General features: G+C 42.8%; 1 protein-coding gene across 1 annotated transcript; it reads right to left on the reverse strand.

The window, feature by feature from the left end:
• Window positions 1-6,933: 6,933 nt before the first annotated feature.
• Window positions 6,934-7,326, reverse strand: LOC138891709 (uncharacterized). The gene has a single exon (XM_070175463.1). It carries the CDS (start codon window positions 7,324-7,326, stop codon window positions 6,934-6,936), a length of 393 nt encoding a protein of 130 aa, XP_070031564.1.
• Window positions 7,327-14,451: the final 7,125 nt, after the last annotated feature.

Raw genomic sequence — 14,451 nt, forward strand, 5'->3', positions numbered from 1 at the left:
AACTCTTTTTGGAATGGTTCATTATCCTATAATGGTCAATTCTGTGTTCTTAAACTATCTTTCTGGAATTACAAGCCTAAACTTGCCTCATATGTATTTTGCGTGCCTTCAATCTAGCCTAGTCGTGTTTATATGTCTTAACTAGGGATGTTGTTAGCTATAGATTTAAGAATTGGGTGTATAAGATGTCCAATTAATTCTATAAATAGTTTGTCGCTTGTATGGCTGAACTTGACATCCATTTGGGTAAAGTAAGTCATTTATTTGGGCCTGGTATCTTGGACCTGTCCTGGTACTGGAAGTCTGGGATGCGCTGTCTGCATTTGGAGTTTGGACCTGCAGTCCATATGAAGTTCTAAGCCTGTTTGAAGGCCCAGATGTGATGCTCGATTATTCTGTATTCATGTTTAGGTCTATAATCATTCAATATGGTATGTAATAACTTGTAATGACGAATGATGGGGAAGTTAATAAAAGGGGGCTGGGTATTCCAATATTTGCATAAAAGAGATGAAAATATGCCTATAGGGTCTAAGTGTTTTATGTGCTATTTTGTTAAACTTGCTCTATTTCTGCACATAAATAGAAATCATGTCTATAGGACTCAAGCACACACACTTCATTTAACTTGTCAAAATATGTCGACTCAAATAATTGCTACATTGTTTCCATATCTACTATTCAACACTTCGACAACATGTCTATAGGATGAATAACACATGTTTGTTACTGCCCATCTAGATACCATGTCTATAGGTTTTTACTTTATCGATCAATTAATTACTTCTATTGCTTTTAGTGCGCTGCTCCTTTAGTTATCATGACTATGGATTCTAATCAATTAATCTGTCATTTTGTTATTATCATACTTAGACGACATGCATGTAGGGATAATTATATAAAACATATCTCAACTATTAGAAACCATGCCTATAGGACATTGATGTCTGCCTAAGAAGCATGCTTATAAAATCAGCACTACTAATCTAGTAACTCATATCGCTTCACTGCCTCAACGCGTAAACAATTAGAAATCATGCATATAGGACTTGCGCTGCATTAACCGGCCTATACGTTGCAGTACTATCTGGATAATATTAATCAGTATCACATAGGAACCATGCCTATAGGATTTAACAACCCAAATATGTTTTAATTCTGAAATCATCTACTGCATAACCAGAAATCTACCTGCGTGCATTTGTTGTTATGTGTGGAGGCTAACTTGGGCCTTTAATTGTCTTTACGTGAAGTCCTGTCTATTTTGAATGTCGCTTAGTTTTATCATTTTTTTTAGCAACCTAAGTAAAGTCTAGAACCACCCAAATAGTAGGTCTAAAGCCTCTTGGACCAGAGGTATAAGACGAGTAGCGCACGGATAGGGTACGACTTAGAATTGAATTAGAAAGCTTTTAGGTAAACAACTTCAACATAGTAATCAGGTAGCAGGAGATGATAGTCAGTGACCGCTGAATAATATGAGCAACTCCTTCCTAAAGGAAGTTGCGAAGTATTATTTATGTTACACAGGGTGATCCTTTAGGCTTAAAAAACTTAGAACCCCCTTTCTTTACATACTTGACACCCACACTTAGTCGTTTAATATAGACCAATGTATTTGTATCCTTATAGTCATGCTAAGATTTGTACCGATCCTCATATGTTTTAATAAGACTTTTCAACTTCTAATCTCTCTTTATTTATGTCACGACCCAATTCTCCCTCCATAAGACGTCATGACGGCACCTAGTCTCTATGATTAGGTAAGCCTAACAAAAATGCAGAAATAACAAAAATAGAAGTAAAACTTAACAACTAACTATAATAGATAACTAAATAACTTGTAACAATGCCGCTCGACATGTACAATGACCAACACTCTAGTAATACACAGTATTCCCAAAACCCGGAACATCATAAGTCACAAGATACAGAAGGAAACTAGTATCTCTATACACTAGAATCTAATAAAAGAAGTACAGAAGGTAATTGACATAGGAGAGAATATAGGGGGAGTCCGAGGTTTGCGGACGTGGCAGATGTACCTTGAAGTCTCCGTACAACAGCAAGTGCTCTCAGCTAATAGCGGGGCTGATAAGAAGCACCTAGATCTTCACGCAATACATGTGTAGAAGAGTAGCATGAGTACACCACAACGGTACCCGGTAAGTGTTAAGCCTAACCTCGTTAGAGTAGTGACGAGGTTAGGTCAGGCCCACTCGTATATAATAAATAAAGCAGGAGAATATAACAGTATAATAAGAGACTGGAATTTAACAAAAGGAAAACACAGCGAAATAATAATACAACACACAGGGATAAACAGTTGGGGATCTCCCGAGATACCGTCTCGTAGTCCCAAAATAAATATGCAGGGAGAACTCCCTAGGTACTGCCTCGTTGTCTCAAAAGTAAATTTACAGAGAGAACTCCCGAGGTACCGCCTCGTAGTCTCAAAAATAAATATGCAGGGAGAACTCCCAAGGTACCGCCTCGTAGTCTCAAAAGTAAATGTGCAAGGAGAACTCCCGAGGTACCGCCTCGTAGTCTCAAAAGTAAATGTTCAGGGAGAACTCTCGAGGAACCGCCTCGTAGTCTCAAAAGTAAACACACAGCTCTAACCGATAAATACCACAGTTTAACAGCAAGAATTCTACAGTTAAGACTGATAAAGAACAAGGAAAGACAGGAAATCAACTAGGCATGGTGCATAGAGTTCAAATAAGCAGTTAAAGCACGTAGACATGCGATATTACACTAAACAGGATAACTACACATATTGGTATAACTCAATTAAGAATGAAAAACAGGTTACTACTTAGTAAAAATTGGGTTTTACAACAAATAGCCCGTGTACGCACTCGTCACCTCGCGTACACGGCGCTCACATATAACAACAGTACCAAATCCTAAGCGGATTTCCCCCCACATAAGGTTAGGCAAGCCACTTATCTCAAATCTCGCTCAATCAATCGATAAGGATGCCTTTCCCTCGATTTTCCGACTCCGAATGGCCCAAATCTAGCCAAAAGTAATTACATATCATGAATATAATTACGAGAAACTAATTTAAATAATGAATCTACGACTTTAGCAAAGAATCAAAAATTCTGCCCAAAACGTCGACCCGGGCCCACGTCACGGAATCGGAAAAAAATCACAAAATACAAACACCCACTCGACCACGAGTTCACCCATACAAATATTACCAATATCTGACATCAACTCGACCCTCAAATCCTCAAATCAAACTCTCCAAATCCCTAGCCTCAAACTCCCAAATTCCACATTAAATACATACTAACTAGGTGGAGAAATAAATGGGGAAGCAAGATTATTGATAAAACTTAAGCACAAGGGACTTACCTCAAGAAATCCCCCCAAAATGCTCTCAAGAAATCGCCAAACCCGAGCTCAAAACGTTTAAAATGAGCAAAAATCGTGAACCCTTGCATTTAAGTGTTCTGTTCAGCTTTTTCGCATCTGCGGGCCTATAATTGCAATTATGCTACAGCACCTGCGGAAATTCTATCGCAGGTGCAGACTTAACTTAAGTCCCCTGGGTCCACATCTATGATACAAGCGTTGCACCTGTGGATGCGCTCCTGCGACCAAGGAACCGCACCTGCGACCCTCACCGCTCCTGCGCACCATCCCACCGCAGAAGTGAGACCACTTCTGCACAAATAGATCCGCACATGCGAACCCAGCCTCGCTGCCCAAATCTGCATCTGCGCTCCTCCTTCCGCATGTGCGAGTCTGCACCAGCTGTCTCCCCACTACAGGTGCGAAAACACCAGAAACACATCAGCAATTTGCATAAGTCCAAATTCAATCCGTTAAGCATCTGAAACATATCTGAGACCCCCGAAACCTCAACCAAACATACCAACCAGTCCTATAACACCATACGAACTTTGTCAAGTCTTTAAATCACATCAAACAACATTAAACACGCATTACACATCGATCTAAGCCTAATAACTTCAAAGTTTCAAACTTTCACAACCGATGCCGAAATCTATCAAACCATGTCCGATTGACCTCATATTTTGCACACAAGTCATATTCAACATTTCGGACCTACTCCAACTTTCAGAATCAGAATCCGACCCTGATATCAAAAATTCCACTTTCGGTCAAACTTTCCAAAAATTCAACTTTTGCCATTTCATGCTTAATGTAGCTACAAACCTCCGAAACACAATCCGGATACGCTCCTAAGTCCAAAATCACCCAACAGAGCTAACGGAACCGACGAAACCCCATTCCGGAGTCATCTTTACACAGTTCCAACTACGGTCAAAATCCTAAGACTTAAGCTTCCGTCTTAGGGACTAAGTGTCCCAAATCACTCCGACACCACAATAAAACCTCTCGGCATGTCACATAAGCAGAAAAAGATACGGGGGAAGCAGAAAAAAGGGGATCGGGGCTAATACTCTCAAAACGACCGGCCGGGTCATTACACCCCCCCCCCCTTAAAATAATCGTCCGTCCTCGAACGAGCATAGAGACATACATGAAGTGGTTAAAAGATGAGGATAGAGGTTGCGCATATCATGATCGGTCTCCCAAGTCGCCTCCTCAACCGGCTGACCCCTCCACTGAACCTTCACAGAAGCAATGTTCTTTGACCTAAGCTTTCAAACCTGCCTATCCAGAATAGCCACCGGCTCCTCAACATAAGATAATTCCTTGTCCAACTGGACTGAGCTGAAATCCAACACATGGAAAGGATCGTCGTGATACTTCCGGAGCATAGAAACATGGAATACTGGATGAACTGTAGAGAGACTAGGTGGTAGTACAAGTCTGTAAGCCACCTCTCCAACCATCTTAAGAATATCTAAAGGCCCGATGTACCTAGGTCTCAACTTGCTCTTCTTCCCGAACCTCATAATACCCTTCATGGGAAAAACTCGGAGCAAGTCCCGTTCACCAACCATGAATGCAACGTCACGAACCTTTCGATCCATATAACTCTTATGTCTAGATTGGGTTGTACGAAGTCGATCCTGAATAACCTTAACCTTTTCCAAAGTATCCTGAACCAGGTCTGCACCCAATAGTCTAGCCTCGTCCGGCTCGAACCAACCTCCTGGAGATCGGCACCGCCTCCCATATAAGGCCTCATACGGTACCATCTGCATCAAACTTCCGCTAAGTCCGTCGAAGCCCAACAACGAAATCCATAGTGATATGTTCCCATTTACACTATGGAATCTCTAACTTCTGAAGCAATCCACCTGGCCGCTTATGCTCATACTTTACCTATTGGTAATTCAGACACTGAGGTACATATTCCACTATGTCCTTCTTCATTCTTCTCCACCAGTAATGTTGTCTCAAGTCCTGATACATCTTCGTGGCACCCGGGTGAATGGAGTACCGCGAACTGTGAGCCTTTTGGAAAATCAACTCACGCAGACCATCTACATTGGTCACACATAGCCTGCCCTGCATCCTCATTGCACCATCATCTCCAATAGTGACCTTCTTAGCATCACCGTAATGAATCGTGTCCTTAAGGACAAGCAGGTGGGGGTCATCATATTGACGCTCCCTGATACGATCATAAAGAGAACACCGAGAGACTACACAAGTCAACACTCGACTCGGCTCAGAAATATCCAATCTAACAAACTGGTTGGCTAAGGCCTGAACATCCAACGTCAATGGTCTCCCTACTACTGGTAAATATGCTAAGCTCCCCAAACTCTCCACTCGGTGATTCAAAGCATCGGCCACCACATTGGCCTTCCCAGATGGTACATAATGGTGATATCATAATCTTTAAGCAGCTCTAACCACCTCCGCTGATGTAAGTTAAGATTCTTCTGTTTGAACAGATGCTACAAGCTCCGGTGATCGATATAGATCTCACAAGGGACACTGTACAAATAGTGCTGCCAAATCTTCAAGGCATGAATAATAGCTGCTAACGCAAGGTCATGGACATGATAGTTCTTTTCATGCACCTTTAGCTGTCTGGACGCGTAGGCAATCACCCTACCATCCTGCCTCAACACCGTGCCGAGACCAATCCGCGATACATCACAATATACAGTATAAGACCCTGAACCTATAGGCAATACCAATACTGGGGTTGTAGTCAAATCCATCTTCAGCTTTTTGAAAGCTCTCCTCACATTTCTCTGTCCACCTGAACGGAGCACCCTTCTGGGTCAGCCTGGTCGTAGGTGCTGCAATAGATGAGAAAACTCGCAATAGATGACAAATTGACAGTAATACCCCGCCAAACCAAGAAAACTCCGGATCTCCGTAGCTGAGGACTATCTAGTCCAACTCTGCACTGCTTCAATCTTCTTCGGATCCACCGGATCCTATCACTCGATACTACATGACCCAAGAATGCCACTGAGTCTAGCCAGAACTCACACTTTGAAAATTTTGCATATAACTTCTTTTTTCTCAAGGTCTGAAGCGCAGTCCTCAGGGGCTGCTCATGATCCTCCCGAGTCCGGGAGTACACCAGAATGTCATCAATAAACACAATGATGAATGAGTCAATATAAGGTCGGAACACACTGTGCATCAAGTGCATAAATACCAGAGGGGCATTGGTCAGCACAAATGACATCACAAGAAACTCGTAGTGACCATAGCGAGTCCTGAAAATGGTCTTTGGGATATCTGGCTCCCGAATCTTGAATTGATGATATCCTGAACGTAAGTCAATCTTGAAAGACACTCTGGCACCCCTGTAACTGATCAAATAGGTCATCAATACGAGGCAATGGATACCTATTCTTCACTGTGACTTTGTTCAACTGGCGGTAATCAATACACATCAGCATAGAACCATCCTTCTTTTCCACAAATAAGACAGGAGCACCCCAAGGTGACACACTGGGCCGAATGAAGCCCTTATCAAGCAACTCCTATAACTGCTCCTTCAACTCCTTCAACTCAGGGAGGAGCCATACGATATCGAGGAATAGAGCTAGGGTGAGTTCCCGGCAACAAATCAATGCCAAAGTCAATATCTCTGTCTGGCGGCATGCCCGGAAGATCAGCTGGAAATACATTTGGAAAATCCCTCTCCACTGGGACTGACTCGACTGTAGGGGTATCAATACTAACATCTCTCACGTAAGCTAGATACGCCTTACACCCCTTCTCAACCATTCGTTGAGCTTTAAGAAATGAAATAATTCTGCTGGGAGTATACCCTAGGGTACTTCTCCACTCTAATCGCGGTAATCCTGGCATAGCCAACTTCACAATTTTGGTGTGGCAATCATGAATAGCATAATGGGGCGACAACCAGTCCATGCCCAAAATAATATCAAAGTCTACCATGCTGAGCAATAATAAATTGGCTCTGGTCTCAAAACCACTAAGAACAACCAAACACGATCGATACACACGGTCAACAATAATAGAATCTCCCACAGGTGTAGACACATAAACAGGAGAACTTAAGGAATCACAGGCTACACCCAAATATGAAGAAAAATAAGAGGACACATAGGAATAGGTAGAGCCTGGATCAAATAAAACTGACGCATCTCTATGACACCGGAACAATACTTGCAATGACAGAGTCGGAAGCAACTGCCTCTGTACGAGCGAGAAAAGCATAATATCTGGCTTGGCCTCCCCCTCTAGGGTGACCTCGACCTCCCCGACCTCCGCCTTGAGCTGGCTGAGAAGGTGGGATGGTAGATGGTGCTGTAATCATAGCCTGAGGACCCGGTGGAGCACGCGGTGGCTGAGAAGTCTATGGAGGTGCACCCCTCCTAAGTCTGGGGCAATCCCTCACCATATGGCGAGTGTCGTCATACTCAAAAAAAGCTCTTGGAGGGCATGACTGTTGTGACTGGCTCGGGCCAGGTCTACTAGACTGACTGCTAAAAGCACCCCGTGCAGGAGGCGCACTAGATATTGTCGGTCCATAATAAGGCTCCTAGGGCCTAGGAGGGTCCGGATACCACTGGCGGCTGGAAGTGCTGAATGAATGGGGCGACCCATATAACCCCTACCATAACGAACTGCATCTGGGGAATGAGTACCACCATAAGTTCCAGACTCTTGAGACCTCTTGGCCTCCCTCTCCCCTCTCTCCTAAGCAAGCATACCCCTGAATCTCCTGGAAATATTCACAACCTGCTGGTATGAAATATCCATCTCCAACTCCCGGGCCATGCTAAGCCTGATATTGGGGTGGAGTACCTCGATAAACCGACGAACCCTCTCTCGAATTGTGGCAACCAGGGCTGGTGTATGTCAGGCCAAATCACTGAAGCAAACGGCATACTTTGACACAGTTATAATACCCTGGCACAACTGCTCAAACTCCGCGCGCCATGTGTCTCTGAGACTCTAGGGAACATACTCGCTTAAGAATGTGTCTGAGAACTGAGTCCATGTAATTGAAGCCGCCTCAGCTGGACTACCCAACTCATAAGCACGCCACCACTGATAGGCTGCTCCTCTAAGTTGGAATATAGTAAAAGAAACCCTACTCGACTCCGCTACACCCATAGTACGGAGAATACGGTGACACTCCTCCAGAAAACCCTGGCATCCTCTGACGCCAATCTACTGAAGGTGGGAGTGTGGTACTTCTTGTACCTCTCAAGTCTGAGATACTCCGCCTCATAAACTGTTGCCCTAACCTTGGGCTGAGCTGGAGCTACTGGTTGTATCGGTATAATCTCTGGAACCTGGTCGACCTGAACCCACTGCTCTGGAGTACCAGCGATGGGAGTCTGTGTGTCACGACCCAAAATCCATTAAAGGTCGTGATGGCGCCGGACACCGTTGTCAGGCAAGCCAAAAATAAATACTTAATTTGGTTCTCATTTTAATATTTTTTTGCAATCATAATTCCTTCAATTAAATAGTAAAAGATGGAATTTACAAAGTAAATAATAATATTTTCAACCATTTCAATACGGGACAACCCATAATCACTTTAAAACCCGGTGTCACAAATGCATGAGCATCAGCTAGGAATGTAAAATAAAATACAGCATCTGCCCGGAATACAAATTTGGACAAGAGAAATATAAATACTCTGAAGGAGACTCTGCCGGCTGCGGGTCGTAATATGGAATGCAGCTCACGTAACTCCCCACATGCATACATGCCTCTGCTCTCACAAGGTACTAGTCACATATGTACCTGCACAAAAATGTGCAACAAGTGTAGTATGAGTACGTAAATCCACGTGTACCCAGTAAGTATCTAGTCTAACCCCGAAGAAGTAGTGACGAGCGGTCGACATCGACACTCACTAGTGGTCCGACAATATCAAGTACAGTAAGGAGGTGAACAAATATGAGGCAAAGTAAATAAATAAAATAAACAAGTATAAATATGTGGTACAATTATCCTCCTTACAATAAACTCAATCTCTTAATTAGCAAATTCCTCCTCAACCGGAGCATATATATATATATATATATATATATATATATATATATATATATATATATATATATATATATATATATATATATATATATATATATATATATATATATATATATGTGTGTATAATGGACCTCACCAAATAGGTTGTTATAATTCGAATCAGGGAAAGATTTATAGATACCATGGCTTCTTGCCAAATATTTCACACGATTCCGCGAGGATATTTTGTAGAAATGCCGAGGCATACGGCCCGATCCAACATAATTATTAAACTGTGCACTGACGAAGGTCGAACGGCACGAACCATAGATACATCTATTAAACTGCCGATGCGAACGGTCTGCTCCCATGACAGTGTGGTACATAATTCCTGTCGAGGCGAACGGCCCGATCCCATTAGAGTAAGTAGCTTAAATGGATCCTTGACCCCCACTCACAAATAAACATGTGAATTATAACTTTTAAGGAAAATTGTTCGATGAAAACGCACAACGCATGAGAAATCCGTTAGAGGAACACCATTATTCTGTGGAAAATGATGAAACCCTCAAAAACTCTACAATAGCAAGTCTATCACTCTACGCATGTCTAGTCTCAAGTCATAATGCAAAATAAAGAACTAAATGAGCAAGGATAATCATTATAGTACAAGTACAACATGGTGTGAACCTAAGTCTACCCGGACAATAACATGAATCTAGCTACGTACGAACTCCTGTCGCCTCGTGCATACGTAGTCCCTGCAACAAGTTGTACACATCAAATATATCACCTATGGGTAGTTTCCCCCTCATAGAGTTAGACATGAGACTTACCTCGCTCCGAAATTCAATAACCGGCTCCAAAGTCTCTCTAACACCTCAAATTGATGCACATTGCTCCAAAACTAGTCAAACAATGTGCAAACCCATAAACATATACTCTAATACTCGCAACAAATCAATTTAAACAAATTTCCACTCCGCTCGAAAAGTCGATAAATCAACCCTTGGGCCCATGTGCCCGGATTCAGAAAGTTTTCGAAGATAAATATTACCCATAACATTACAAACTCAAATATATGATTTATTCTCAATTTCATGCCCAAATTCGTGGTCAAAATTCAAAAATACCAATTTATAGGGTTTTCTTCAAAATCCCAAATTTCTACAAATTTTCATGCTTGAATCCATATAAAAATCATGTATTTAACTCATAATGTGAAGAAATCACTTACCCCGTAATAGCTGATGAAGATGGCACTCCAAAATCGGCTCCCATGGATGAAATGAAGTGGAATTGATCCAACTCCTTTGTTTAAAAAGAAAACTGCCCAGCATGACTACCGCACCTGCGGCCGCTTCACCGCATCTGCAGTCTCGCAGGTGAGGCCAAAACCTCGCACCTACGCATACCCTCTGCCCAGCACAGCTCCGCACCTGCGATGCCTAACGCGCCCCTGCGGTCTCTCACATGGGGAGACTTTCCACTTCTGCGGAGCTTTCCTCTCATCTGCGGCCATCCCAGCTCCATCTAAATGTCGCTTTTGCGACCACATCGTCGCACCTGCAGGCTCTCACCTGCGACCCTTTTCACGCAGGTGTGATTGCACCAGATATCAGCTGCCTCAACCCTTCTTCCAAGTCCATGCTCGATCCGTTAACCATCCCGAATTCACTCGAGGCTCTCGGGACCTTAACCAAATATACTAGAAAGTCCTAAAATACAATACGGACTTAGTCGAGCCCTCAAATCACACCAAACAACATCGAAATCATGAATCGTACCCCAATTCGAGCTTAATGAACTTTAGAACTTCAAACTTCTACCTTCGATGCAGAAACCTATCAAATCGCGTCTGATTCACCTCAAATTTTATACACAAGTCATAATTGACATTATGGACCTACTCCAACTTTCGTAAATCGGAATCCAACCCCGATATCTAAAAGTCCACTCCCGGTCAAAATTTCCAGAAACCTTCAAATTTCCAACTTTCGCCAAATGATCCCGAAATGACCTATGGACCTCCATATTTACATCCGTACGCGCTCCTAAGACTAGAATCACCATACGATTCTATTCCCAGGCTCGAAATCCTAAACGAACATCGATAACATTGAAATACACTTCAACCCAAATTTATGAAATCCTTCCAAAATGCCAATATCCATAATAGAGGCCGAAACGCTCCCGGGTCATCCGAAACCTGATCCGTACATATGCCGAAGTCCAAACTCATCATACGAACCTGTTGGAACCTTCAAATCATGATTCCATTGACCTTTACTCAAAAGTAAAACATTAGTCAATTCCTCCAAATTATAGCTTCCGAAATTATAATTTCCCATCTAAAACAGCCCCAAACTTTCCTAAATTCAATTCCGACCATACGTGCAAGTCATAATACCTGAAGTGAAGCTGCTTAGGGCCTCAAACCACTGAACGCTAGAGCTCAAAACGATCGGTCAGGTCGTTACATTCTCTCCCACTTAAACATACGTTCATCCTCGAACGTGCTTAGAACTGCTCTGGAGTTGTCCGAAATCCCTATTCAACATCTCGTGCACCTTTTTGTGCCACCACAATACGGTTGGGCGCATTAGCTCGAGCCAACCAGAAAATCCTCCCTTTTATCTAGTCAAATAAGCCTTAGAGCCAAATTCCAACATCTGAAATTCTCTACCAGGTCTGTCCCCAACATACGAACACCGTATCCATCACTACATGATGTACCAACACATGATTGTATACTTTTACCGAATTCACACCATGTATCGCATTTTTCACACGACCATAATGACTTCCCCTGACAACAATAGCCGGAATCCCACAAATTAGATGCCCACAACACATCTCATGAAGCGCATAAGTCCCGCTTCAGCTCTCGAAGTACCACCACGATAGAAGAGGCGTGTAGAAACTTGTAACCACCTGCCGAGTCACAATCTATTGAGTCTCTCCTCCCAACAAGAACCATTACCTCATTCTGGACTAAATATCGATATTTACTCTTTAATGTGCCCCATATAAATCTGATCGTATTGATCCCAGGTCCAATAATCTCGTCTCACCCAGTTCAAGTTGCTCAGGAAATAAGCTACCTCAGACACTGCCAAAAGTCTCATATGATGCCACAATTTGCCAACAAGCTACAAACTGAAATGTGATACATAAGGAAACGAACTCTGGAAAGAACTACTCAACCCACGTAACTAATTTAAACAACCGAAAAGATGTTATGAACCTTCCTTAGAAAATGAGAAGCAAAACACACAATAATAGATATGGGAAATTGTACTCAACATCACACTGTTGCGACGTGTATCCCGATCCAACCATGATACCCGTGGCGCCGTGCCACCCGATCCAACCATGATACCCGTGGTGCCGTGCCACCTGATCCAAACATGATACCAGTGGCGTCGTGCCACCTGATCCAAACATGATACCCGTTGTGGCATTCCATCCGATCCACACATAATAACCTGTAAGGAAATGCTTACCGAGCTACAATGCTCATTACTACAAAATACCCGAATGTCGACCACAAGCCACGCCAAGTGTACAATACCATCCCTAGGGAAACAGATAGCGCCATACACTACAAAACTCAAGCACGACTAAGGTGTAATAAATGACCTGCATCTCGAGAGCCATCCTGCTCATATAACACCGCATACTATACGGGATCTCCATACGAGTGTGAATAATCAAACCGCCTCACAACCCACATGGCATAATAGAGACTACACGGAAGGGCCAACAACAGAAATAACATCCAAGGCCTGAAGACCCCTCCGAAAAGAACGCTATGCTGAAATGAACACCTCCGGCCTGATATAGATCCCATATTCACATTTAGATCCATCCACGGACCTCAAGACGATTCTGATCGTACCGCACTGGGCTAATAACCTTTCAAGGATCCACAAAAACCCCTTTTCCCATGACATACAAGAACAGTCATCAAATACGGAACAAACTTCCACAGTCCACAACCAAAAGAACCGATCGTCCTTCAGGTATAAATTCTCACATTAGTGATAGTACCACAATCTCCATACTTGGTTTTAAATCTTTAACCAATCAAGCGACTACATGTCACACTTATACAATCTTCCCATGGGATACACTCTCACGACCTTCCGCACCAGGTAACAAGGTCTGCACATCCATACAACCAACCGTTCTAATTCTGTAGAGTGAGTCAAAAAATCTACAAGTCAATACACAAATCCTCTTCCACATGACACCGATCTCAGGTGATGCTAAAGATAATACCAGCTTACTCTAAACATCTGAATTCTTCCCTGCTCATCCGAGCTCTTGATATTCTTGCTGACATCAACTGCAACCTTGATCCTCAACATCCAATTTACTCTCAACGTGCCTTAGAAACAACAATAGCTCCATTCATTAACGTAACGAAACCCAACAACACTCATCCCGAATGACCCAATCCACGAGACCACATCATCTCAATACCCATGAACAGTCTCATATTCTCCTTAAGCGCTCAATAGCATAGCCAACTGGTACACCAGTTCTACAAGACTTTCCGTAAATCCGGAGCTACTTATTCCCTTCCTCCAATACTGCACCGCATACCCAATGATAACATAGAACATTCCAAGTACTTAGGCATTTTACTCAAATTCTTGAACCCACCAGGACCACTGTTGAGAGTCACCCACTCTGTCTTGGTCCCAAGTATAAGCCAAACTCTAGCGCTTTGCCAGCACGTGAACACCCTATCAAAGAAGCACCAACTTAATTCTTTTCCCTTGTACATTACTTCCACCAGAAGCAGAAACTCTAAGTCTTCTCAAAACTGAACATGAACCGATAAGGCCCAAGTATAGCACACATTCCTCCAATCCTTTTCTCAAATTACCACTGATATTTTGTTCCCTTAGTCGTAATAACCCACTAATATGCCGATAACCAGAAACCTCACAAGTAGACAACTATGCAAACCAATCGTAGATGGGGGAGGGGGGGATCTTCCACTTAGCTTGAAGATACGATTACATAACCCCGGAACCGACCAATATTCCTCCTTCC

Source organism: Nicotiana tomentosiformis, chromosome 5, assembly GCF_000390325.3.
Source record: "Nicotiana tomentosiformis chromosome 5, ASM39032v3, whole genome shotgun sequence".
Lineage (NCBI taxonomy): Eukaryota > Viridiplantae > Streptophyta > Magnoliopsida > Solanales > Solanaceae > Nicotiana > Nicotiana tomentosiformis.

What these genes read in the sequence shown, in the direction of transcription:
- LOC138891709 (XM_070175463.1), bottom strand. Translation starts at nt 7,326, where the DNA reads ATGGTAGACTTTGATATTATTTTGGGCATGGACTGGTTGTCGCCCCAT.